The sequence below is a fragment of the Triticum aestivum genome, chromosome 2B (genome assembly GCF_018294505.1).
Source record: "Triticum aestivum cultivar Chinese Spring chromosome 2B, IWGSC CS RefSeq v2.1, whole genome shotgun sequence".
NCBI lineage: Eukaryota > Viridiplantae > Streptophyta > Magnoliopsida > Poales > Poaceae > Triticum > Triticum aestivum.
Window position 1 is genome coordinate 726,104,037 of NC_057798.1, and position 27,219 is coordinate 726,131,255.

A 27,219-nucleotide genomic window follows, 5' to 3' on the forward strand; every position below is an offset into this window, starting at 1 on the left:
CAACAAAGGTAAATTGTACTACGCAACTGTCTCTTGTTTTTTAGTTGCAATTTTAGTTACATTTATTTCTTCTAGTGTTTTTTCACTAACGAAACCAAGGAATAATGGAAACAAATGTCCAAGAGGAATCCTTCTCTAGTTTTCTTCAAGAGTTGCCTTGACATCATTATGCTTTTTTGCTTAATCATATAATGCAAGTTGCTCCAATAAGCCATTTGTTTTTGGTCCACATGCTCCCAAAAGATCTGATAGGGGGGGAAAGCCTTGTTTTCCCCTTCTTTTCCATTGTCTTATAAGTTTTAAAACTGTTCATGTTTTGCCATGGCATAAGTTTTCAAAGTTTTGTGCATACATATACTTAGTTGCCTCATTATAGCACTGTTTTTGCTCAAACAGAATGTCTTTTTTGCACTGTTATAACCAATTAATAGAACCGAAACACATCAGAAATAGATCATGATCAGTTGTTTTCTCATCCTCTTTATAAGTACTGTTTTTGCTCAGTTGTTTTTCTTGCTTAAGGCATTATATTCTCCTAATTTTTTGTCCCCAGCATTTACTATCAGCACTTGCCTACAGATTTATAAATGTGTTCATATGCAACAGATTTGCAATTAGATTTTGAAAACTGGGAAGAAATATCATGCTTAAGATCACACCAAATTTGCCCAAATCAAGTGGCTGAAACTTGCCTAAACAGCAGTCTAAACATGCTTAACTTCACATCTTTTTTATACAATGTTTTGCACAACTGAAGACTTGTACAAATCGTGGGGAAAGAGGAGGGGATCTGGAAGATGAGTTAAATCTGACCTTTTTGCCTTGCTTTTTTGCCTTTTTACAAGGTAATCGGGAACGAGGCGCCTAGAGAAGAAACATCAATGGAGCCGTCATTGGAGGGCCGTCAAGGTTTTTTTGGATCTGGAAGTGGTGAGGGGGAAGGGGCGTGTTGTCCTTTTTTGCTTGGGAGAGAAGAAGATGGGGCCGGGGGTTAGGTGAGGAGAAAGGAGAAAAGAAGACACGCAGGGGTGAGGGAGGGATCGGGCGAAGGGGAAGGATGCGGGAATGGGGGGGGGGGGGGGGGCAGGTACTTTCCTATCCTGGACAAGGAGGGACAGAAATTTACTTTTTCTGGGTGGCTGCCAGGAAACGCTAGGGAGCACCCGGCTGCTCCCTAGACGCGTCCAACATGCTGGACCAGGCTAATTTCGGCGCGCAGGACCAATTAACCCGACCAGGAGGCCAGCGCCCATACACACCTAGCAGCAGCGAACTTGACGCACTCTCTCCGTCGCGCACATGAATACGTGATGCGCCCATCGGCTGGACCGCGGTGAATGCGCCCGACCTCGGCCCCGGCCCCAGCAGCCACCGTACCAAAACCGGCCATGTTATTAGCCGCCGCAACGGACCAGGTCGCCGAGATCTGCTGTGGTACTCCGGCGCCGCCGCCCACATTTTTCGATCGACGCTTCGAGGCGGAGATAAGATCAGCAGGAGCCGCGCCCACTCCCTCGGCGGCTCACCAGCCCCGCACATGGGATGGGTGCGGGTGGGGGCATCGCACGCCGCGGCACGCATCGTATCGATCGATCGCGCCTCGCCGGGCGGGCGTGCTCCGCCTGCTCTCCGCCCGCCTCTCGACCGGCATCGTATCCGTATCGAGAGCTTCATATCCCACACGAATCGTGGAGTCTGCGGTCGGTCGGGCGCCCGGCCCGACCGTTCGACCGGCAGCGCAACGCCGCGACGAGCTGCTCCGGGTCCGGGCTGCACGTTGCGGCGCGGTCACTGGTCGATCCGTATATGACGGTCTCCTTCTTCTTTTTTTGGTATGACGGTCTCCTTCTGATGCTGACATGTCCATGCAATCACGTGCCTTGTAATCTTGGAGTATCTCGTTTCTGCAGCGCGCGGCGAATAAGGCGCGTTTTGGATCTCACAAGGACTTGTGATTTCTGTATACACGCGCATATACGTGCGTGGTAGCGCAGCATGCGTCTTCACAGTTGGTCGTTGCATAGCATTCACAAAAATATAAAATGTTTTGATGTTTCAATGCGGACTACAGACTTGTACTGAAATAAGTGAACAAATACCCTCAAACGTGACTATCTACGTTGTAAGCACACACAAAATTACCCCCTCTGATTCGAACTTACTGACGCAGCTCTTTACAGTGTATCTTATAGTGTATAGAGGTTGTGTCAATTAATTCCGATCGGAAAAAGTATGCTTTTAAGGAGGAGCAGTCGCTACACACTTGTCCCACAAGATAGTAGTTTGGTGTTTGTCTCTTCATTGTCACAGACGGAGGGGCAGTTTGGTTTGTGACTAACTTTGCTAAAGTTTGCCACACCTTAGGTTAGGCAAATTTGACCAATTTAGATGAGTGTTTGGTTCAAGCCACACCTTAGGCAAGCCACACTAGGATCCCACATGTCATACACATAAAAAAGTATAGTAAGATTTCCTTAGGCTTGTCAATTTGTGGTTTTTATTTTGATGAACTAACCTTAAATAAGTTTGGCAAAAATGTGTGGGAAAGGGTGGCAATGCAAGGCCTAGAATGAAACAAACCCTGAGTAGCTAGAAGTTGAAAGCCGTCAGATTCTTCAATCGCGTCTCATCTCATCAAATCGTCAGATGGGTGCTCTCCAAACAAGACGTGCTGAGATTAGCAGCAGTTGTGCTAATCAGCTGTTACTGAGACGCACTATGGTGTAGCTAGCAATGGGGCTTGTCACCATGTGGCAATTTTTTTTTTGTATTTGATGACGCATCCATAGTGCTAGCTGAACGCAAGGCTGCGTGGCCTGGAATCCGCATGGCGATCTTCTGAAAGCCACAACTCCGGCAAGGATATACCGCACAGCGCGGTGCCAAAATCCGGCGAGATATCGTCCCTGTCAGACAAGACGAGGCCGAAACCCCGGCCACATGCTGCTGGGATCGGACTGCCCGCCGGGCTGCGGACAGCGCCGGGCACATGCACCTCCGGCACCTGACCGCGCATGGGCTGGAGACCAGACGATTCTCGTCCATCTTCGTCTCTCCCCGACCACGCACACGCCGATGCGACGTGACCGTGTGCATGTGAGCCTGCGTAACACCCGTAACTGTTAGTATGGTGCAGCAGTGTGTATGGTGCACGTACATGTTTTGTCTAAGAATTCTGGAGTCCTCCTTTCGTTTAGTTGATTGGCAGCGGCAACAGTGAGCGTGATATCGATGTGCTTCGCGATGATCATACTGCCGCACCACATGTTGGCCAGGAGTCGAAACGGGGCAGACGGTGCCTCGTGATCCGCACTTTTTTCTGTACCGGATTCAGTGAAGTCACGAGACGCCGGCCGTACGTGCATGTGAGAAGGCCATACCCCTCGCTTTTCCAAGTTTCGTCAGGACAGGTTTTTGACTAACATAGGATGAATAACCACCATAGGAAGGTACGGGAGCCCTAAAAAAACGCGTGGATCCTCAAAATCAGGCCACCTGCGGTCGTTTCCACCGAACATGTAGCACAATTCTTCACCCTTTGGATGCTTCTGCATGAGGTGCATCTTGATGAGCTTGCTGAGGACGACATAGTATGAAAACACTCGGACTCTGGGCATTACTCTGCGGCCTCTGCTTATAGGGCACAATTTTTGGGTTTGGTCCTCTCCCCCATGGACCAAATGGTTTGGAAGCCTTGGGCCCCACCGAAGGTCAAGTTCTTTGCTTGGCTCGCACTGCAAGATAGAATTTGGACCGCCGATAGACTGGCTAAGCGGGGTTGGCCAAATTGTGGCCCTTGCCCCTTGTGCAGGGGAGTGCAAGAATGTGGAACACATCTATTCTTCAGATGCCGCTTCACGTTGAGGCTTTGGAATTTGGTTATTCAGGAATTTCTCATACACGACATGGACACATCGGCGTGGAGCTCCTTCGACTCAGCCAAGACATGGTTGACGAGCATGAGCGTCGTGGGCACCACCAACCGAAAAGAGAATGCCTCGATCACCATGCTTGTGTAGTGGGTCATTTGAAATGAGAGAAACGCAAGAGTGTTCCGGCATAAGAGCAAGCCTCCGCCAACTCTACTCAACACCATCATCGACGAGGCAAACCTTTGGATCACCGCCGAGGCAAAGAAGTTAGGGTCTTTTCTATTGCGAGAATAATTGTCATGCCGTATTCTGGGGTGCGTGTTGTAACAAACTCTCCTCTCCTTATTTAATATATGAGGCAAATCTTTTGCCTCCGTTTCAAAAAAAAAAACTAACATAGGATGAATAACCACCATAGGAAGTATGTGGCTCAAATTGTGAATGACAACTATGGAAGAACATAGCCCCATCCCCTTCACACAGCTCAGATTATTTTATCCAGGCCAACTGGACGATGACGAAACCAAGTCCCCAACATTTCCAGCATCCTATAAAACCTCCCACCCAACCCTCCACGAGAAGCCAGCCAGCCAGCTCCATTCCACCAACTCGTGCTCCTCCAGGCCATCAACCCACGATCGACCAGCAGCGCAGCAGGCCAGCAGAAGCTCGCCCCTCAACCTCCCATCCCATGGCGAAATGCAGCAAGATCCGCGACATCGTGTGGCTCCGGCAGACCCTGCGAAGGTGGCGGTCCCGCGCCGCGGCGCGCGTGGCCGAGGGCGGCGCGGCGCCCGTGACGGTGCCGGCGGGGCACGTGGCGGTGTGCGTGGGCGGGGCCTCGCGGCGGTTCGTGGTGCGGGCGGCGCACCTGAACCACCCCGTCTTCCTCGAGCTGCTCCGGCAGGCGGAGGAGGAATACGGCTTCCGGACCGGCTCGTGCGGCCCCATCGCGCTCCCCTGCGACGAGGACCGCTTCCGGGACGTCCTCCGCCGCGTCTCCTCCGAGGAGCGCCGCGGCCGTTCGTTCGGCTGCCGCGCCCCGGCCGCCAGCAGCCGAGACGTCGCGACGCGGCCGCTGCTGCAGCGGGCGGCGGCGGAGGAGCTCGTCTGGTGACGGACCGATGGGAGCAATACGCATAGCCCATTCGGTGTACGTGCTCTGCTCTCAGGCAAGCTAGCCGTGGCGATTTGCGGCGCCAACGGCGACTGGTCTTCCGGACGTGGGAATGGCACAAGCATGCCGCGGCCGAGAAGACTGCGCCCGCCCGCCCGCCCGCGCGTACAGCAAGCGCCTGAGGCCTGAAGCTGAATGTCTCATTGAAGGGCGTGGTCCGGTGGTAGTGGCCGCCGGCGCCCCGAATTGTGAATCGGAGACGGCGCCGCGCTTGAGCAACTGAGGCAGGCCGGCGGGCGTGTGGCTAGCAAATAGTAGCAGCTCTGTACTGCTTGACCGCGGTTAGAAGAAACTTGTAATTGTCAACACTCCTCGCTGGGAATAATACCCATCACAAGCTTGTCTTCCTCTGTCATGACGTTGGGGAGGGGATTTTTTTTTGGAATGGCTAGATGTAGGTCGTCTGATTGTCGAATTTGGGCCAGTCGACCGTTTTGGAACGTCGGATGTAGATCCAACAGCGGGTAGCCCTTCTTCTTCGTCCAGCTCATCTCTTTCTTTCGAACCACCTACCCGCCGCCGGCCTAACCGCCTGCCCCCCCCCTCCCCCCGCGCGACCGGCTGCGCAACCTCGCTGCACTGCCCTCGCCCCAACCGCGGCCCACTATCTTGTTGCCGTCCTCCCCGGCTATCCTCTAGCCTCGGGGCCAACGAAGGTTTTCTCGGGCAAACTTGCACCACTTCCCCACCCCGACCCTAAGATAGATGATAGGGTAGCCCTCCAGCGAGCTTCTTTCTTCCCTCCGGCGAACTTTAAAATCGACTGACTCAAATCCGAAAGTCAGTTCATCCGAGTGGGTCTCATCGGATGCACAATGACACCCGATTTCATACAATTTTTTCCGGAGATGTAGCCAACTAGTGCTATTGGCTCTCCATGGTGTCATTAGTTGTTATACTATTTTTTCTCCAAAAAGAAGTTTAGTTGTTATACTACTTGCATTTTAAAAAAGCCGTTATACCGACGATTTTTACTAATTCTCCGTCGACTAAGAATTTTCATGTCAGGGTAAGATTTCATAATTTTGTTAACTATGAAAATACATGCTGCTAGGTACAAGCTAGTGTGTTTAATTCGGCCTAAATTTCATTTATTTCTTCTTGAATAATTTATTTAATTGGATTATTTGTTGCATTCAGATTATTTATTAGTGTAGAATATTTCTATATTCATATTAATGGCTTGTATTAGTATTTGTTGAATTATCAAATTGTTTGATCTAAATACGCTAGAAAGAACATATGACCCGGTGATATTTTGGTCCTGCTTGCAGGAAAAATGTGAAAACCACGTTATGACGACTTTGTGTTTGTGCACAGCCATCGGGGTCTTTATGGACGTGTTTGATTACATTCTCAGTGGAGTCTGGCCCTGTGAAGCCTGTATAAAGGTATACATGCTCTAAGCCATGTTCTGCATGTCGTTTGATAGGCTGCATCAAGTCCAGCTCGCATCCTCCCGTAGTGTAAATTGCACTTGGCCAGACCTGCATCTAAAAAAAGGTAGTGTTCTCGGTGGGTCTGGCTAAGAGCGCTTAAGTTTCGTGTGAGCCAGTTTTTGCGTGCAGACCAAGCAACCAAACAACTGAGTACTTAGGCCGTCAGAGTTTGGTTGGGCTTGACGCAGGCTACCAAACGCGTCCCATATTCATATTGAGAACTCTCCATATCCAGTATTGCAACCGGCTACCAAATTAAACGCGTCCCATATTCATATTGAGAACTCTCCATATGCAGTATTGCAACCGTCGACTCTGCTAGAGCTGCTCTTGTGCAGCATCAGATGAGAATGAAAACACGAAGAACCTGACGGCTAATAAGGGACTCCCATATGGCTCCTACAAGTGCGCATGACAAATTAGCAGGTGAAGCGGGGCTGAGAGTATGCGTGCCGGGCTGAGAATATCCGGAAATTCATTCAAGCGATAATATCGATAGACGGTAATTTCCGATCACAACATATTCTTTTTTTTTTGAACATCAGTACAGACACAAGTCACATCCTATCCCTATGAGCACCTCCGAAAGACTGAGCTAAATTCAAAAATAAATGCGAGCATCTGAATTTGAACCCTGATGGGCTGGGGATATCACAGTCCCTCTAACCATCCAAACACATGTTGGTTCGCACATCACAACATATTCAGTTTAAGACTTTAAGTAATAGATAGATCATGAACATCAATTCTGGTAGGAACGACCAGGCGATCGACTTCACTCTGCCGAGTAGGCCTCGGACGCGCGCCAGTTGTTTTTTGACCTTTTGTCCGTCACCAAACCGCTCCAGAGGTGTAGTGCAAAATAGCAAATCCATTTTGGACAAAGGAGGTGTATGCACTGCATGGCGCGCGGCGAGATTTGAGAACCGAGTCGTCTCGCACATCGTTGTCACATCACACCACCATCGATTCCGACCAGCAGGTGCCCGAGACGTTCTGAATAGAACGATGCCGCGATGATCCCGCAGCATCCGCGCTCATGCACGACGTCGAGGTCATGCTAGAAGAGCGGCATGACGTGGACGTGCCGGCGGCACGTACGTACGTCGGTACGTGTCACCGCGCCGGGGCGTTGCACATGCGGAACGGGGAGCGATCATGATTGTGGCCAGTGGAGTACATCATTATCTCTCTAATACTACTAAGCTAGTACACGATTACATCATTACATGTATAGATGAGGTCTTATTCCATCCATCCATAGTATACTTTTTTCTCCGGTGTACACGTTTGTGGGGCAGGTGCATGCATGCACCGGCCATTCTGTTGCTTAGTTGTACTAACCGTGGACTATCCACTTTTGATTGGCACTACCACGCTTGTCATAGCATGTTCTTGGGTTAGGCTATATATTAGTAGATCTGAGAGGCTATAGTATGGTAGTACAGCTTACTAGCTTAGGTTTCTGCATATTGTGTACCTAGCTAATCTGAAAACAAAGCACCCAAAGTCATTCGAATCTAGTGCGTAGACGGGTATGCTGCTGCGTGAGCCACATGCTCCCATATGCCACACCATGATTATTACCACCCCGGAGTAATCATTTGCGTTTGCAAGGTACGTACCCACTATATACGCTAAGTTAAACAAATGGCGATTCGATGACCTTAACTGCGTAGTTAGCGTGGGTACTTGACACGTCGAGCATCTAGCTAGGGCACATGACGAAGCTCGATTTGGTGCATGCACCACATATGATTAGCACAACGATGAATAAATTAGCCTATAGGCTAGAGTATAGATCTTCTTGCACTATCGTTTCATTCTAATGCAGATCGACGGAATCTCCGATCGGTGAAAGGATAAGTAAGTCAATGTACTGCTTGGTAGCAGGCTCAATCATTTTGGGAACTAATCATTTTTCGTCAAACAGGGTGCTAGGTAAAGACGTGCACCATCTCAATTGTGTGTCTCTGCTAACCATGCATGTATCTTGTTCATCCACAATAAGATCTAGTCGTGGTGGTTTCCAGCAAAAGGACAATGGAGTTTTATTACATGCATGTCAACGTCAACCACCCATTTTGTTATAGAAACAACAAATCAACAATGAGGAGAGTAAGTTCCTCAATTATGTTAAGGTAGCCCCCTATATGTTCTTTTATATTGTTAAATGTTATGTCAAAGAAAATCTCTCATTCATTCTCGGATACGCACAAGCATGTGTATCATATAGAAGAAGAGCCAAGACGGCTGATACAACGCCTTTCGGCAATGTGCCACCCCGAGAGGTTAACACCCACAATCACCGTGACAACATCGGCAACTAACCTCCTTGCCCGAATTCAAGCCAAACAATGGCGAAAAAAACGAACATCGAGCACAAAAGCCACATCCGCCGGTATCAAACACCTCATAGTACGACAAACCACTTAACCAAGCTAGATCAACGCACTCTCCACCGATGGTGCCTAGAAGATCTGCCAGTGGACAGCGGGAGCTAGCCTGACTCGAAGAAGACGTCGCCGATGAGGCGTCGATGATGGAGTACACAGCGCCCCGGATGCTCATGCCCACAACAACATCCCACACATGACAACCCTGCACCCCAAGCCACACCGCCGAGGCGAGCGAGGCAACCCACCAGCTGCGTCCCCGGACGGCACCCCGAGCACCTAGGCAACGCCTCCAAGAAGTAAATGACGCCGAGTCATGAGGCAAGTTTTTTTTTTTGCGAGTCATGAGGCAAGTTGTTGCATTAGTAGTTCTACCTTCAGAGTCCAAACTGACTGCAAAGTTGATGTCATGTATGACATGAATATTCTCAATGTAGCCAACATTTTCATGGAAAGTCGTCTTGTTATGTGCGTTTATACGTGTTTAAAAAAAACCTTCTACACGTCGAATAACTCTCAACTGAACAATATGCTAAGGAATAAAAATGCTTGGTCCATTGGACATTTGATTTTTCTCAAGAAATGAAAAATCAAATTTATAATTAGTTGATCATCGTGGGAACAGAACAAATTCATCAATCAGCACACAAAGCAAACATTATTGTTCTTGCACGATGGGCTAGGTACATCTCGAACGAGTCAAACTAATAGTTTTCACATTTTCAATGTTAGTTAAGCTTGATATGCTATACAGCTTGAATGCACCAGGACAAGTGACACTCTGTCCTAAATCAAGAACACTTTCTATTTATTCATGGGTACACACTAGAGTTCTACTCCACCGCAACTTAAGTTGACAAGTACCATTAACATATTGGCTTGTATTCTGTCTGTTTTTAATCCCCGCGGCTGCGCTGGCACAAAAGATGCAAAGGCCTTTTCGTCCACTTTTGCTGCACGCACTCTCTTGGCTTTTTATGTCAAGTCCTTGGATAATTGCTATTAACAAAAAATAATGGTTGGGAGCATGGCCTACCTACCGATGTTGTAATTAAATCAGACATATTTACACTAGTAGTTTATGGATTTTATGCTTACAAATGAAAATATATTTGTTTTTTTTCTCAAAAAGATTAATATATTTCGTTTTGTTTGATCTGAACTTCTGCAATGGCAACCTTAAGTAGAATCTCTCTCTGGCTTGATCGAGGGCGCAACATGAACCATGTGGCGGGAGAAAAAAAAATCGAGATTGCAAGAGATCCTGAAGCCAAGATGCACGAAAACTCAAGTGACAAGTAATATCTGCATACTGATGCTGATGCTTATTCAGGTACTATCTGTGATCGGTGGCACAGCACGCCAGTCTTGCAGATTTCGGCATATTCTGAAAACTCATGTTGCGATGGAAAACAAGCAGAATATTTTGCATAAAGAAAAGCTGCATTGTGAATCTCAGAGCTGTCAGCAGCTTTTGACATCATCGCTCGTTTGACGAGACTGCTTAATTAACAGAAACATATTGTAGTTATAATTAAGGGGGTTTAAGGTGCCAGACAGTTGGTCAGGATGCAGAAGAGAGTACAGGAAAGTGAGGCATCATTGTTACCGCTCAGGCTGGGCCAGACAACAGCCAAGAACCGGGTGAAAAAGGAAGAGTTGTTTATGTGGATGCCACTTGTTGCAGGCCTACTGGATGGTCGCCCAATTGTTGGCCATGACCTTCTTGCCGCGATCCATGTGGACGCTGGCGAAGTCGGGGTCGACCTACTTGCCCTCGTTGAACGCTGTCTTGACCCTTCTCCAGTAGGTGTCAGTGTTCTGATTCATGCCGGTGATCGGGTCGATGCTGATAGCCTTCCATGCTTCGGCGAGGCACTCGTCTTCCTTCTGCGTCCACTTGATGCGAGGCACCCCTGCCCTGGCGTTGGACGATCGCTTCTTCTTTCTCCCTTTGGCCACTGACTCTGCCGGTTCTTCCTCTTCCACCTCCTCCTTGGCATCGTCGCGCTCGACGTCCTCCATGTCGACGGTGGTGTCCAGCGTTTCGTCTTGCGTGTGGAACCCGGGGCACGAAGTGGCGGCGACTGAGTCGTTCGTAATGATCCCGTCCATGTCGGCGTCGGTGCTGCCGAACTGTGGTGCCGAGCCAGGTGCGAAGGGCAGGGGTCCATGGCGCAAAGCAGGCGAGATTGAGTATGTCGGTGAGTAGTCGTACTGGGTGCTAAGGCCGGTGATGAACGCGTGGAGGGCGTGCGTAGGTCGGGCTTGAAGGCGGGGCGGGGGGGGGGGGGGGGGCGCAGAGCCATGCTCGAAGGTGATGTTGGGGTTGAAGCCGGCAAGTGCGTCGTCGTCGGTGTAGTCAGGCGAGAGCGCTTACCCCCACACCGGCAACGAGAAGTTGGTCGGCGACGCGACGCTCTGCTGACTACCCCATGCGCCTTGTGAGTACTGGCTGGCCTATTGAGGAAGGAGCTGGCGCTCGTTCGCCATGCCCACGCTAGACGTCTCCTCCCGCTCCACAGACGTGTCCCTGGCCTTCTTAATGTTGAGCCTATTCCGCCGATCGTTGGTGACCGCCGCCTGGCGACCAACGTCGGCCTTCCACTTGGCGTTCGTCAAGCCCGGGGGCCTTAGCATCAGCGCCCTCAGCTTCCTCTGCTTTGGCTGGGTGGAATCGGTGGCTAGGTGAGGGGGTGCATACTTCTTCGGCGGCATGGCGGGCGGATCTAGGGAGAATGGCGGGAGCTGCAGGGGAGAAAGGGGTCAGTAGGGGGGAAATGAAGGGAAAGGGGGAAACGACGGGAAAATCGGCCAGTGTCGCCGACAGTGAGGGTCCACGCGCCTTTTCGCTTCAGCCGGTGCCCCCAGAGCCCCCCCCCCCACCCCCGGCGGGCTGGGTTTCACTTGGGTTCGCTGGGTTGTAATTTTGGCCCAAAACGACGAAAAACGAGGATCTGAGGTCACGGCTGGACGATTTTTTTTCTGTGTCGGCGGTAAGAAAGGCGCCCTGGGGCCTGTTAAGGGCATGTACAATGGTTGATAAGATAGTCTTATCATAAATCTTGCATGTGACTTAGATGTGACAAAAAAAATTGTCTACAATGGGTCATCTCTTAGCCTTATCTTCAATAGCTAGCAATTCCTAAAAATGTGGTGAGACATATTGTGCTAAGAGATCACCTCTTGTTTTTTCTTAAATAAGAGAAGACAAGCCTTTTCTTATGAGTTCTCTCTCCTCCACCTCATCATCTATCCTACGTGGCACTCATAAGATATCACCATTGTACATGCCGTTACGGGGCGGAGATGCCCTGAGCCTCTGACCATGCGTGCCCAAGACTAAATTGATTACCCTAAAAAAAGACTAAATTGACAGCATATATACCATCAGTCATTTCGCCATTTTGCCACTGATCGATACATGTCATTTTAGTCTGCACAAGCACAACCATTGCTGTGTAAGCCGGCCGTCACTTTTACGCTCGAGCCGTAGGGTACACACATCGAATTACCAACAACAACTCGCTGGCCGGTACGTCCATGCATGCACCCGCAGCAGGGACGGACCCAGAACAAAAATATTCCGGTGTCTACATGTACACTATACATAGATGGATAAGAAGCAATAATATACATAAAAATAATACACTCAACAATTTCAAAATATTCAACTGTAAGAATTCTTATCAAAATAAACCATTTCACTTGAAAAACTAGTTGATTATGTAAAGTTGAATAATATATAGAGTTTAATAACTCGAAACGACAAAACAAATATGATCAGCGACGTCTGCATAAGTCAATAGAAACATGTTACATCATTTGTGTTTACAGATGCATGAATAGAAACAAGAAATAAATCATATTGATAAAAGCATACAGTTACGAGGTTAAACTTACTACATTTTATCTTAAATTGTCATTGGGCGCAGTCGACAAATTCCAAATTGATGTGAATTAGTAGGGAAAATTATGAAATCATAGTAATCCAATTCCCAATTATAATATATTTAATCTTGAAATCCTAACCATACAATTTATAGACATAAAAAAATTAGACAAAACTAAAGATAAGTACACGTACTTGAGCGAGATCGACGACCGTACCTATTTCCTTCTATTATTTCTTGTCTGCAAAGTGTGAGGGCCACAACAGGCTGCCGGCGGCAGGATCTGGCTTCCGGAGCACTAGAACCGGCGGCGGATGCCATCACACCGTATCGCTATGGAGGGGAAAAGGAACAGCCGAACATACGCACGTAGGTACCATACATGATCGATCCAATCGAATCGATTGCTTTTTTATTTAGGGTCTTGGTGGTGGGCCGTGGTGAGCGCTTACCCCCACACCGGCAACGAGAAGTTGGTCGGCGACGCGACGCTCTGCTGACTACCCCATGCGCCTTGTGAGTACTGGCTGGCCTATTGAGGAAGGAGCTGGCGCTCGTTCGCCATGCCCACGCTAGACGTCTCCTCCCGCTCCATAGACGTGTCCCTGGCCTTCTTAATGTTGAGCCTATTCCGCCGATCGTTGGTGACCGCCGCCTGGCGACCAACGTCGGCCTTCCACTTGGCGTTCGTCAAGCCCGGGGGCCTTAGCATCAGCGCCCTCAGCTTCCTCTGCTTTGGCTGGGTGGAATCGGTGGCTAGGTGAGGGGGTGCATACTTCTTCGGCGGCATGGCGGGCGGATCTAGGGAGAATGGCGGGAGCTGCAGGGGAGAAAGGGGTCAGTAGGGGGAAATGAAGGGAAAGGGGGAAACGACGGGAAAATCGGCCAGTGTCGCCGACAGTGAGGGTCCACGCGCCTTTTCGCTTCAGCCGGTGCCCCCAGAGCCCCCCCCCCCCCACCCCCGGCGGGCTGGGTTTCACTTGGGTTCGCTGGGTTGTAATTTTGGCCCAAAACGACGAAAAACGAGGATCTGAGGTCACGGCTGGACGATTTTTTTTCTGTGTCGGCGGTAAGAAAGGCGCCCTGGGGCCTGTTAAGGGCATGTACAATGGTTGATAAGATAGTCTTATCATAAATCTTGCATGTGACTTAGATGTGACAAAAAAAATTGTCTATAATGGGTCATCTCTTAGCCTTATCTTCAATAGCTAGCAATTCCTAAAAATGTGGTGAGACATATTGTGCTAAGAGATCACCTCTTGTTTTTTCTTAAATAAGAGAAGACAAGCCTTTTCTTATGAGTTCTCTCTCCTCCACCTCATCATCTATCTTACGTGGCACTCATAAGATAGCATCATTGTACATGCCGTTACGGGGCGGAGATGCCCTGAGCCTCTGACCATGCGTGCCCAAGACTAAATTGACTACCCTAAAAAAAGACTAAATTGACAGCATATATACCATCAGTCATTTCGCCATTTTGCCACTGATCGATACATGTCATTTTAGTCTGCACAAGCACAACCATTGCTGTGTAAGCCGGCCGTCACTTTTACGCTCGAGCCGTAGGGTACACACATCGAATTACCAACAACAACTCGCTGGCCGGTACGTCCATGCATGCACCGGCAGCAGGGACGGACCCAGAACAAAAATATTCCGGTGTCTACATGTACACTATACATAGATGGATAAGAAGCAATAATATACATAAAAATAATACACTCAACAATTTCAAAATATTCAACTGTAAGAATTCTTATCAAAATAAACCATTTCACTTGAAAAACTAGTTGATTATGTAAAGTTGAATAATATATAGAGTTTAATAACTCGAAACGACAAAACAAATATGATCAGCGACGTCTGCATAAGTCAATAGAAACATGTTACATCATTTGTGTTTACAGATGCATGAATAGAAACAAGAAATAAATCATATTGATAAAAGCATACAGTTACGAGGTTAAACTTACTACATTTTATCTTAAATTGTCATTGGGCGCAGTCGACAAATTCCAAATTGATGTGAATTAGTAGGGAAAATTATGAAATCATAGTAATCCAATTCCCAATTATAATATATTTAATCTTGAAATCCTAACCATACAATTTATAGACATAAAAAAATTAGACAAAACTAAAGATAAGTACACGTACTTGAGCGAGATCGACGACCGTACCTATTTCCTTCTATTATTTCTTGTCTGCAAAGTGTGAGGGCCACAACAGGCTGCCGGCGGCAGGATCTGGCTTCCGGAGCACTAGAACCGGCGGCGGATGCCATCACACCGTATCGCTATGGAGGGGAAAAGGAACAGCCGAACATACGCACGTAGGTACCATACATGATCGATCCAATCGAATCGATTGCTTTTTTATTTAGGGTCTTGGTGGTGGGCCGTGGTGAGCGCTTACCCCCACACCGGCAACGAGAAGTTGGTCGGCGACGCGACGCTCTGCTGACTACCCCATGCGCCTTGTGAGTACTGGCTGGCCTATTGAGGAAGGAGCTGGCGCTCGTTCGCCATGCCCACGCTAGACGTCTCCTCCCGCTCCACAGACGTGTCCCTGGCCTTCTTAATGTTGAGCCTATTCCGCCGATCGTTGGTGACCGCCGCCTGGCGACCAACGTCGGCCTTCCACTTGGCGTTCGTCAAGCCCGGGGGCCTTAGCATCAGCGCCCTCAGCTTCCTCTGCTTTGGCTGGGTGGAATCGGTGGCTAGGTGAGGGGGTGCATACTTCTTCGGCGGCATGGCGGGCGGATCTAGGGAGAATGGCGGGAGCTGCAGGGGAGAAAGGGGTCAGTAGGGGGGAAATGAAGGGAAAGGGGGAAACGACGGGAAAATCGGCCAGTGTCGCCGACAGTGAGGGTCCACGCGCCTTTTCGCTTCAGCCGGTGCCCCCAGAGCCCCCCCCCCCCACCCCCGGCGGGCTGGGTTTCACTTGGGTTCGCTGGGTTGTAATTTTGGCCCAAAACGACGAAAAACGAGGATCTGAGGTCACGGCTGGACGATTTTTTTTCTGTGTCGGCGGTAAGAAAGGCGCCCTGGGGCCTGTTAAGGGCATGTACAATGGTTGATAAGATAGTCTTATCATAAATCTTGCATGTGACTTAGATGTGACAAAAAAAATTGTCTACAATGGGTCATCTCTTAGTCTTATCTTCAATAGCTAGCAATTCCTAAAAATGTGGTGAGACATATTGTGCTAAGAGATCACCTCTTGTTTTTTCTTAAATAAGAGAAGACAAGCCTTTTCTTATGAGTTCTCTCTCCTCCACCTCATCATCTATCCTACGTGGCACTCATAAGATAGCACCATTGTACATGCCGTTACGGGGCGGAGATGCCCTGAGCCTCTGACCATGCGTGCCCAAGACTAAATTGACTACCCTAAAAAAAGACTAAATTGACAGCATATATACCATCAGTCATTTCGCCATTTTGCCACTGATCGATACATGTCATTTTAGTCTGCACAAGCACAACCATTGCTGTGTAAGCCGGCCGTCACTTTTACGCTCGAGCCGTAGGGTACACACATCGAATTACCAACAACAACTCGCTGGCCGGTACGTCCATGCATGCACCGGCAGCAGGGACGGACCCAGAACAAAAATATTCCGGTGTCTACATGTACACTATACATAGATGGATAAGAAGCAATAATATACATAAAAATAATACACTCAACAATTTCAAAATATTCAACTGTAAGAATTCTTATCAAAATAAACCATTTCACTTGAAAAACTAGTTGATTATGTAAAGTTGAATAATATATAGAGTTTAATAACTCGAAACGACAAAACAAATATGATCAGCGACGTCTGCATAAGTCAATAGAAACATGTTACATCATTTGTGTTTACAGATGCATGAATAGAAACAAGAAATAAATCATATTGATAAAAGCATACAGTTACGAGGTTAAACTTACTACATTTTATCTTAAATTGTCATTGGGCGCAGTCGACAAATTCCAAATTGATGTGAATTAGTAGGGAAAATTATGAAATCATAGTAATCCAATTCCCAATTATAATATATTTAATCTTGAAATCCTAACCATACAATTTATAGACATAAAAAATTAGACAAAACTAAAGATAAGTACACGTACTTGAGCGAGATCGACGACCGTACCTATTTCCTTCTATTATTTCTTGTCTGCAAAGTGTGAGGGCCACAACAGGCTGCCGGCGGCAGGATCTGGCTTCCGGAGCACTAGAACCGGCGGCGGATGCCATCACACCGTATCGCTATGGAGGGGAAAAGGAACAGCCGAACATACGCACGTAGGTACCATACATGATCGATCCAATCGAATCGATTGCTTTTTTATTTAGGGTCTTGGTGGTGGGCCGTGGTGAGCGCTTACCCCCACACCGGCAACGAGAAGTTGGTCGGCGACGCGACGCTCTGCTGACTACCCCATGCGCCTTGTGAGTACTGGCTGGCCTATTGAGGAAGGAGCTGGCGCTCGTTCGCCATGCCCACGCTAGACGTCTCCTCCCGCTCCACAGACGTGTCCCTGGCCTTCTTAATGTTGAGCCTATTCCGCCGATCGTTGGTGACCGCCGCCTGGCGACCAACGTCGGCCTTCCACTTGGCGTTCGTCAAGCCCGGGGGCCTTAGCATCAGCGCCCTCAGCTTCCTCTGCTTTGGCTGGGTGGAATCGGTGGCTAGGTGAGGGGGTGCATACTTCTTCGGCGGCATGGCGGGCGGATCTAGGGAGAATGGCGGGAGCTGCAGGGGAGAAAGGGGTCAGTAGGGGGGAAATGAAGGGAAAGGGGGAAACGACGGGAAAATCGGCCAGTGTCGCCGACAGTGAGGGTCCACGCGCCTTTTCGCTTCAGCCGGTGCCCCCAGAGCCCCCCCCCCACCCCCGGCGGGCTGGGTTTCACTTGGGTTCGCTGGGTTGTAATTTTGGCCCAAAACGACGAAAAACGAGGATCTGAGGTCACGGCTGGACGATTTTTTTTCTGTGTCGGCGGTAAGAAAGGCGCCCTGGGGCCTGTTAAGGGCATGTACAATGGTTGATAAGATAGTCTTATCATAAATCTTGCATGTGACTTAGATGTGACAAAAAAAATTGTCTACAATGGGTCATCTCTTAGCCTTATCTTCAATAGCTAGCAATTCCTAAAAATGTGGTGAGACATATTGTGCTAAGAGATCACCTCTTGTTTTTTCTTAAATAAGAGAAGACAAGCCTTTTCTTATGAGTTCTCTCTCCTCCACCTCATCATCTATCCTACGTGGCACTCATAAGATAGCACCATTGTACATGCCGTTACGGGGCGGAGATGCCCTGAGCCTCTGACCATGCGTGCCCAAGACTAAATTGACTACCCTAAAAAAAGACTAAATTGACAGCATATATACCATCAGTCATTTCGCCATTTTGCCACTGATCGATACATGTCATTTTAGTCTGCACAAGCACAACCATTGCTGTGTAAGCCGGCCGTCACTTTTACGCTCGAGCCGTAGGGTACACACATCGAATTACCAACAACAACTCGCTGGCCGGTACGTCCATGCATGCACCGGCAGCAGGGACGGACCCAGAACAAAAATATTCCGGTGTCTACATGTACACTATACATAGATGGATAAGAAGCAATAATATACATAAAAATAATACACTCAACAATTTCAAAATATTCAACTGTAAGAATTCTTATCAAAATAAACCATTTCACTTGAAAAACTAGTTGATTATGTAAAGTTGAATAATATATAGAGTTTAATAACTCGAAACGACAAAACAAATATGATCAGCGACGTCTGCATAAGTCAATAGAAACATGTTACATCATTTGTGTTTACAGATGCATGAATAGAAACAAGAAATAAATCATATTGATAAAAGCATACAGTTACGAGGTTAAACTTACTACATTTTATCTTAAATTGTCATTGGGCGCAGTCGACAAATTCCAAATTGATGTGAATTAGTAGGGAAAATTATGAAATCATAGTAATCCAATTCCCAATTATAATATATTTAATCTTGAAATCCTAACCATACAATTTATAGACATAAAAAAATTAGACAAAACTAAAGATAAGTACACGTACTTGAGCGAGATCGACGACCGTACCTATTTCCTTCTATTATTTCTTGTCTGCAAAGTGTGAGGGCCACAACAGGCTGCCGGCGGCAGGATCTGGCTTCCGGAGCACTAGAACCGGCGGCGGATGCCATCACACCGTATCGCTATGGAGGGGAAAAGGAACAGCCGAACATACGCACGTAGGTACCATACATGATCGATCCAATCGAATCGATTGCTTTTTTATTTAGGGTCTTGGTGGTGGGCCGTGGTGAGCGCTTACCCCCACACCGGCAACGAGAAGTTGGTCGGCGACGCGACGCTCTGCTGACTACCCCATGCGCCTTGTGAGTACTGGCTGGCCTATTGAGGAAGGAGCTGGCGCTCGTTCGCCATGCCCACGCTAGACGTCTCCTCCCGCTCCACAGACGTGTCCCTGGCCTTCTTAATGTTGAGCCTATTCCGCCGATCGTTGGTGACCGCCGCCTGGCGACCAACGTCGGCCTTCCACTTGGCGTTCGTCAAGCCCGGGGGCCTTAGCATCAGCGCCCTCAGCTTCCTCTGCTTTGGCTGGGTGGAATCGGTGGCTAGGTGAGGGGGTGCATACTTCTTCGGCGGCATGGCGGGCGGATCTAGGGAGAATGGCGGGAGCTGCAGGGGAGAAAGGGGTCAGTAGGGGGGAAATGAAGGGAAAGGGGGAAACGACGGGAAAATCGGCCAGTGTCGCCGACAGTGAGGGTCCACGCGCCTTTTCGCTTCAGCCGGTGCCCCCAGAGCCCCCCCCCCACCCCCGGCGGGCTGGGTTTCACTTGGGTTCGCTGGGTTGTAATTTTGGCCCAAAACGACGAAAAACGAGGATCTGAGGTCACGGCTGGACGATTTTTTTTCTGTGTCGGCGGTAAGAAAGGCGCCCTGGGGCCTGTTAAGGGCATGTACAATGGTTGATAAGATAGTCTTATCATAAATCTTGCATGTGACTTAGATGTGACAAAAAAAATTGTCTACAATGGGTCATCTCTTAGCCTTATCTTCAATAGCTAGCAATTCCTAAAAATGTGGTGAGACATATTGTGCTAAGAGATCACCTCTTGTTTTTTCTTAAATAAGAGAAGACAAGCCTTTTCTTATGAGTTCTCTCTCCTCCACCTCATCATCTATCCTACGTGGCACTCATAAGATAGCACCATTGTACATGCCGTTACGGGGCGGAGATGCCCTGAGCCTCTGACCATGCGTGCCCAAGACTAAATTGACTACCCTAAAAAAAGACTAAATTGACAGCATATATACCATCAGTCATTTCGCCATTTTGCCACTGATCGATACATGTCATTTTAGTCTGCACAAGCACAACCATTGCTGTGTAAGCCGGCCGTCACTTTTACGCTCGAGCCGTAGGGTACACACATCGAATTACCAACAACAACTCGCTGGCCGGTACGTCCATGCATGCACCGGCAGCAGGGACGGACCCAGAACAAAAATATTCCGGTGTCTACATGTACACTATACATAGATGGATAAGAAGCAATAATATACATAAAAATAATACACTCAACAATTTCAAAATATTCAACTGTAAGAATTCTTATCAAAATAAACCATTTCACTTGAAAAACTAGTTGATTATGTAAAGTTGAATAATATATAGAGTTTAATAACTCGAAACGACAAAACAAATATGATCAGCGACGTCTGCATAAGTCAATAGAAACATGTTACATCATTTGTGTTTACAGATGCATGAATAGAAACAAGAAATAAATCATATTGATAAAAGCATACAGTTACGAGGTTAAACTTACTACATTTTATCTTAAATTGTCATTGGGCGCAGTCGACAAATTCCAAATTGATGTGAATTAGTAGGGAAAATTATGAAATCATAGTAATCCAATTCCCAATTATAATATATTTAATCTTGAAATCCTAACCATACAATTTATAGACATAAAAAAATTAGACAAAACTAAAGATAAGTACACGTACTTGAGCGAGATCGACGACCGTACCTATTTCCTTCTATTATTTCTTGTCTGCAAAGTGTGAGGGCCACAACAGGCTGCCGGCGGCAGGATCTGGCTTCCGGAGCACTAGAACCGGCGGCGGATGCCATCACACCGTATCGCTATGGAGGGGAAAAGGAACAGCCGAACATACGCACGTAGGTACCATACATGATCGATCCAATCGAATCGATTGCTTTTTTATTTAGGGTCTTGGTGGTGGGCCGTGGTGAGCGCTTACCCCCACACCGGCAACGAGAAGTTGGTCGGCGACGCGACGCTCTGCTGACTACCCCATGCGCCTTGTGAGTACTGGCTGGCCTATTGAGGAAGGAGCTGGCGCTCGTTCGCCATGCCCACGCTAGACGTCTCCTCCCGCTCCACAGACGTGTCCCTGGCCTTCTTAATGTTGAGCCTATTCCGCCGATCGTTGGTGACCGCCGCCTGGCGACCAACGTCGGCCTTCCACTTGGCGTTCGTCAAGCCCGGGGGCCTTAGCATCAGCGCCCTCAGCTTCCTCTGCTTTGGCTGGGTGGAATCGGTGGCTAGGTGAGGGGGTGCATACTTCTTCGGCGGCATGGCGGGCGGATCTAGGGAGAATGGCGGGAGCTGCAGGGGAGAAAGGGGTCAGTAGGGGGGAAATGAAGGGAAAGGGGGAAACGACGGGAAAATCGGCCAGTGTCGCCGACAGTGAGGGTCCACGCGCCTTTTCGCTTCAGCCGGTGCCCCCAGAGCCCCCCCCCCCCCCACCCCCGGCGGGCTGGGTTTCACTTGGGTTCGCTGGGTTGTAATTTTGGCCCAAAACGACGAAAAACGAGGATCTGAGGTCACGGCTGGACGATTTTTTTTCTGTGTCGGCGGTAAGAAAGGCGCCCTGGGGCCTGTTAAGGGCATGTACAATGGTTGATAAGATAGTCTTATCATAAATCTTGCATGTGACTTAGATGTGACAAAAAAAATTGTCTACAATGGGTCATCTCTTAGCCTTATCTTCAATAGCTAGCAATTCCTAAAAATGTGGTGAGACATATTGTGCTAAGAGATCACCTCTTGTTTTTTCTTAAATAAGAGAAGACAAGCCTTTTCTTATGAGTTCTCTCTCCTCCACCTCATCATCTATCCTACGTGGCACTCATAAGATAGCACCATTGTACATGCCGTTACGGGGCGGAGATGCCCTGAGCCTCTGACCATGCGTGCCCAAGACTAAATTGACTACCCTAAAAAAAGACTAAATTGACAGCATATATACCATCAGTCATTTCGCCATTTTGCCACTGATCGATACATGTCATTTTAGTCTGCACAAGCACAACCATTGCTGTGTAAGCCGGCCGTCACTTTTACGCTCGAGCCGTAGGGTACACACATCGAATTACCAACAACAACTCGCTGGCCGGTACGTCCATGCATGCACCGGCAGCAGGGACGGACCCAGAACAAAAATATTCCGGTGTCTACATGTACACTATACATAGATGGATAAGAAGCAATAATATACATAAAAATAATACACTCAACAATTTCAAAATATTCAACTGTAAGAATTCTTATCAAAATAAACCATTTCACTTGAAAAACTAGTTGATTATGTAAAGTTGAATAATATATAGAGTTTAATAACTCGAAACGACAAAACAAATATGATCAGCGACGTCTGCATAAGTCAATAGAAACATGTTACATCATTTGTGTTTACAGATGCATGAATAGAAACAAGAAATAAATCATATTGATAAAAGCATACAGTTACGAGGTTAAACTTACTACATTTTATCTTAAATTGTCATTGGGCGCAGTCGACAAATTCCAAATTGATGTGAATTAGTAGGGAAAATTATGAAATCATAGTAATCCAATTCCCAATTATAATATATTTAATCTTGAAATCCTAACCATACAATTTATAGACATAAAAAAATTAGACAAAACTAAAGATAAGTACACGTACTTGAGCGAGATCGACGACCGTACCTATTTCCTTCTATTATTTCTTGTCTGCAAAGTGTGAGGGCCACAACAGGCTGCCGGCGGCAGGATCTGGCTTCCGGAGCACTAGAACCGGCGGCGGATGCCATCACACCGTATCGCTATGGAGGGGAAAAGGAACAGCCGAACATACGCACGTAGGTACCATACATGATCGATCCAATCGAATCGATTGCTTTTTTATTTAGGGTCTTGGTGGTGGGCCGTGGTGAGTGCCTGTAGTTTTGGGGGAAGCTATTACAATCGGCTGATGGGCCCTGCCTGCCGCCCGGTGTCCAGCTCAAAATTCTACCGGTGTCCCAGTACAATATCTCACCACTATACAAAGGTAAGCACAGATTGCAACCGGCGGGTAGCATAACGTGCGTCCGCCCCTGACCGGCAGTGGCACGCCAGAAACGTGGCCGTGCCGGCCACGGTCCTGGCAGCAACGTGGAGTACGTTGTAGCACGTGTTGGCTGGACCAGGTTAACTTCCAGCAGCGCGCACACGGAGGAACACTGGACCAGCCGACCATTTCACACTGCAGCGAGCATGGACGCCACACTCTCTGCTAGTGCTAGGAGTACGTCCGTCCGTCCTTGGATCTTAATAATGCACGGATCAGAGACGGACCGCGCCGGCAACCACCATACCGGCCGGCCATTATACATGACCAGACCCAGCCAAAGCCGCAGGATTTGCCGTATCGCGCTCCGCCGCTCCCACGTTATCTACCCATCTGCTCTCGACGCCGCGCGGCGGCACGTGCCGGCCGCGTTCCAGTGAGCTTGGGTGGCTAGCTAGGTGCCGCGGGTATCATATTCGTATCCTGGAGCGAGCCGAAATCCGCCCGGCAATCTTCCGAAAGCTACGACTCCGCTCTTCCCCGGCAATGATACTTCACTCAAAATCAGACGAAGAGATTGGTATACGAGTCGTGTCACACGATGCCAAAACCCGGCCGGGGAGCACATGCATACAGCCGGGATCGATGACTGCCGGACAGCGTCGGGCCACATGCACGAGCACAGAGCCTCCGGCACCACCTGACCGCGCGCCGCGGGGATCCAATCCACCGGGCAAGGCATGGGCAACGATTCTTCGGCCTTCTCTTCCCGAGCACACGCCGATGTGATGTGAACATTTCCATGTGACCCTGCGTAAACGCCCGCAACTGTACCCAGACGCATGCACGGCTTGTCTGGTAGTAGTACTGTATGCTTCACATGTGTTTTCTTTTAGCTGATTGGCAGCGGCACGCGTTGGCGAAGAGCCAAAATTTGTAGTTTTTTTTTTGACAGCAACACTCTATCAAAGATATTTAAGAGAAAAACAAGCTTAATTTTGACAGGAATATGTAATTAAATGTATTATCATCCATTTCCGAAGACATGGAGAGACTTTTGTTCCAAATCAGCTAAGTAACCTGACATGCGAAAATGTAAGGAAAATAATGAGCAGCAGTGACCTTCGTGTGTGAGTATAAATTTTTTCAACAGAACACTCTAAATATTTTAACACCGAAGCATTTGATAAATTGGATAAATTTTTTCCAGGCCAACCGGACGACGAAGGCAAAAAGTCCCCATCGTCTTCTCCCCCCTATAAAACATCCAGCCCCGCCAGCTACAGGAAGCCAGCCATTCCTCTGTCCACCCAACAACATAAGACTCAGACCAGCAGCTCACCTCTCAACTCTCGTCGATGGCGAAATGCAGCAACATCCACAACATCGTCTTGCTCCGACAGACCCTGCGCCGCTGCGGATGACCGCGCGGTGTCGGTGCCAGCGGGGCACGTGGCGGTGTGCGTGGGCAGCGCGTCGCGGCGGTTCGTGGTGCGCACGGCGCACCTGAACCACCCCGTGTTCCGGGAGCTACTCCGGCAGGCGGAGGAAGAGTACGGGTTCCCATCCGGCGCTTCCGGCCCCATCGCGCTCCCCTGCGACGAGGACCGCTTCTGGGCCGTCCTCCGCCGCGTGTCCGCCGAGGAGCGCCGCGGCGTGCCGGCCGTCAGCAGCAGCGACGTCGCGGCGCGGCCGTTGCTGCCGAGGGTGGCAGCGGAGGAGCTCGTGTGGTGACCGATCGATGGAAGCAACAAGCATAGGCCATTCGGCATACGTGGCTACGTGCTCTGTTCTCACATGAGGTAGCCCTGGCGATTTGACTCCGGCGGCGGCAGCGGTGGCAGCAGCAACTGGTCTTCCGTACGCGGAAATGGCGAAATCATGTCGCCGCAGGGAAGACTCCGCCCGCCCAGCCGCGCACACGGCAACCGCCGGAGGCCCGAATATCTTATTGACGGACGTGGTCCGGTGCCCGGTGTAGCGGCCAGCGGCGCCCCGAAACACGAATCGGGGACGGTGCCGCGCGTGAGCAACCGAGGCTCTGTACGACTTGGAAAGTTGATTGTAGTTAGAAGAAATTTTTAGTAGTGATTAGTTCAAGATGAAGATGACGATTTTTGTGATTGTCCTAATTAATCTGTAGCATTCCTTGCCGGTAATGATAAAGAATTGCTCCATGTTGCACATTCACTTTCTAATTGTCTGTCATGTGTTTCAACTATTTGGTCTTGGCTCTACATGGGTGTCATTAGCTGTTGTATTAATGTTGTAGACAGATGATTTGCAATACGATATATTGATGAGAGTACCTAGAACCCATCTAGATGAGATATAATTTGGTCTCATTCACTTTGAAAACAAGAAGAGATACAACCCACGCTAGCAGACACGCATCTTATAACATCACATCCAATGGCTATAAAAGGTGAATAAGACCAAATTATATCTAATCGAGATGAGTTCTAGCAAAATTGTATATTGATTGGGGTGCTGGTGCACGCATATATAATATAAGGAAATGCCTCTACCTCAACTATACAAGACTAGGAGGTGGGCCACAACTTCAATACACGTGCAGTACAAAATACATATTCAACACCCCCCCCCCCCCCCCGCAGTCGAAGCGTCGCCGGAGACACAGAGACTTGACCGAAACTCCTCAAATACGGGAGTAGGTAATCCCTTAGTCATCACATCAGCAAACTGTTGCATCGTCGGTACGTGCAGAACCCGAACACGGCCAAGGGCAATCTGCTCGCGCACGAAGTGAATATCGAGCTCAATATGCTTTGTTCGTCGATGGTGCACCGAGTTGGCGGAGAGGTAGACCGCGCTGACGTTATCGCAGTAGACAAGAGTGGCCTTGTGAATATCATAAAGCAACTCCTCGAGCAGCTGACGTATCCAAGAGCACTCGGCCACGACGTTGGCCACTGCGCGATACTCTGCCTCGGCGCTGGACCGGGAGACCGTGGGCTACCGCTTCGATGACCAAGAGATCAATGAGGGCCCAAGGTAGACGTAGTAGCCTGACATAGAGTGTCGCGTGTCGGGGCAGCCAGTCCAGTCAGCATCCGAGTAGGCCATGAGGTCGATGGAGGCGGAGGCCGTCAGGGTGAGTCCCAAGGACATGGTGCCACGTATGTAACGAAGAATACGCTTCACCAGAGTCCAGTGAGAGTCACGCGGGGCATGCATATGGAGGCACACCTGCTGAACAACATACTGTAGGTCGGGGCGAGTCAGCGTCAAGTACTTTAAAGCACCGAAAATAGAGCGATAAAACGCTCCATCGGACGCGAGAGACCCCTCCAGAGCAGAGATCTTCGCCTTTGTGTCGACGGGGGTGGGCGCCGGCTTGCAGTTAAGCATACCGGCACGCTCAAGGAGCTCGCGGGTGTACTTCTGCTGATTCAGAAAGAAACCATCAGCCCAGCGGATCACCTCGATGCCGAGAAAGTAGTGCAAGGGCCCCAAGTCCTTGAGGGCGAACACATCACGAAGACGAGCAGTCAGCCGCTGAAGGAGATTGGGGGTGGACGCCGTGAGGATGATGTCGTCGACGTAGAGCAGCAGATATGCAGCGGCAGCTCCCTGATGATACACAAAGAGTGAGGCATCGGAGCGAGTGGACCGAAAGCCAGAGCCTGCAGGAAGGCTGCGATACACTGGTACCAAGCTCGAGGCGCCTGCTTCAACCCGTACAGAGAGCGGGAGAGCAAGCACACGAAGTCGGGGTGCTCGGCATCGACGAAACCAGTAGGCTGCTCACAGAACACCTGCTCGGTGAGATGACCATGCAAGAAGGCGTTGGAAACGTCCAACTGATGCACAGGCCATGCGCGCCAGCCGGCCAGCTGAAGGACGGCGCGGATCGTGCCCGGTTTCACAACCGGGGCGAAGGTGTCGGTGAAGTCCACACCCGCGCGCTGCCGAAAACCACGAACCACCCATCGAGCCTTGTAGCGCTCGAGAGAACCATCCGGGCGAGTCTTGTGGCGAAACACCCACTTGCCAGAGATGATGTTGGCACGAAGGGGTCGCGAAACAAGTTG

At 49.0% G+C, this 27,219-nt stretch overlaps 1 protein-coding gene and 1 pseudogene across 1 annotated transcript; both read left to right on the forward strand.

Annotated features, from left to right (window-relative positions):
• Window positions 1-4,563: 4,563 nt before the first annotated feature.
• Window positions 4,564-5,399, forward strand: LOC123042313 (indole-3-acetic acid-induced protein ARG7). The gene has a single exon (XM_044464791.1). The coding sequence runs from the start codon at window positions 4,564-4,566 to the stop codon at window positions 4,987-4,989; it is 426 nt and encodes a 141-aa protein (XP_044320726.1). The 3' UTR covers window positions 4,990-5,399.
• Window positions 5,400-24,507: 19,108 nt separating this feature from the next.
• LOC123042314 (auxin-induced protein 15A-like) lies at window positions 24,508-25,424 on the forward strand (annotated as a pseudogene).
• The last annotated feature ends 1,795 nt before the right edge of the window (window positions 25,425-27,219 follow it).

Excerpts from the sequence above, each read along its gene's own strand:
- LOC123042313 (XM_044464791.1), top strand. The coding sequence starts at position 4,564 with ATGGCGAAATGCAGCAAGATCCGCGACATCGTGTGGCTCCGGCAGACC.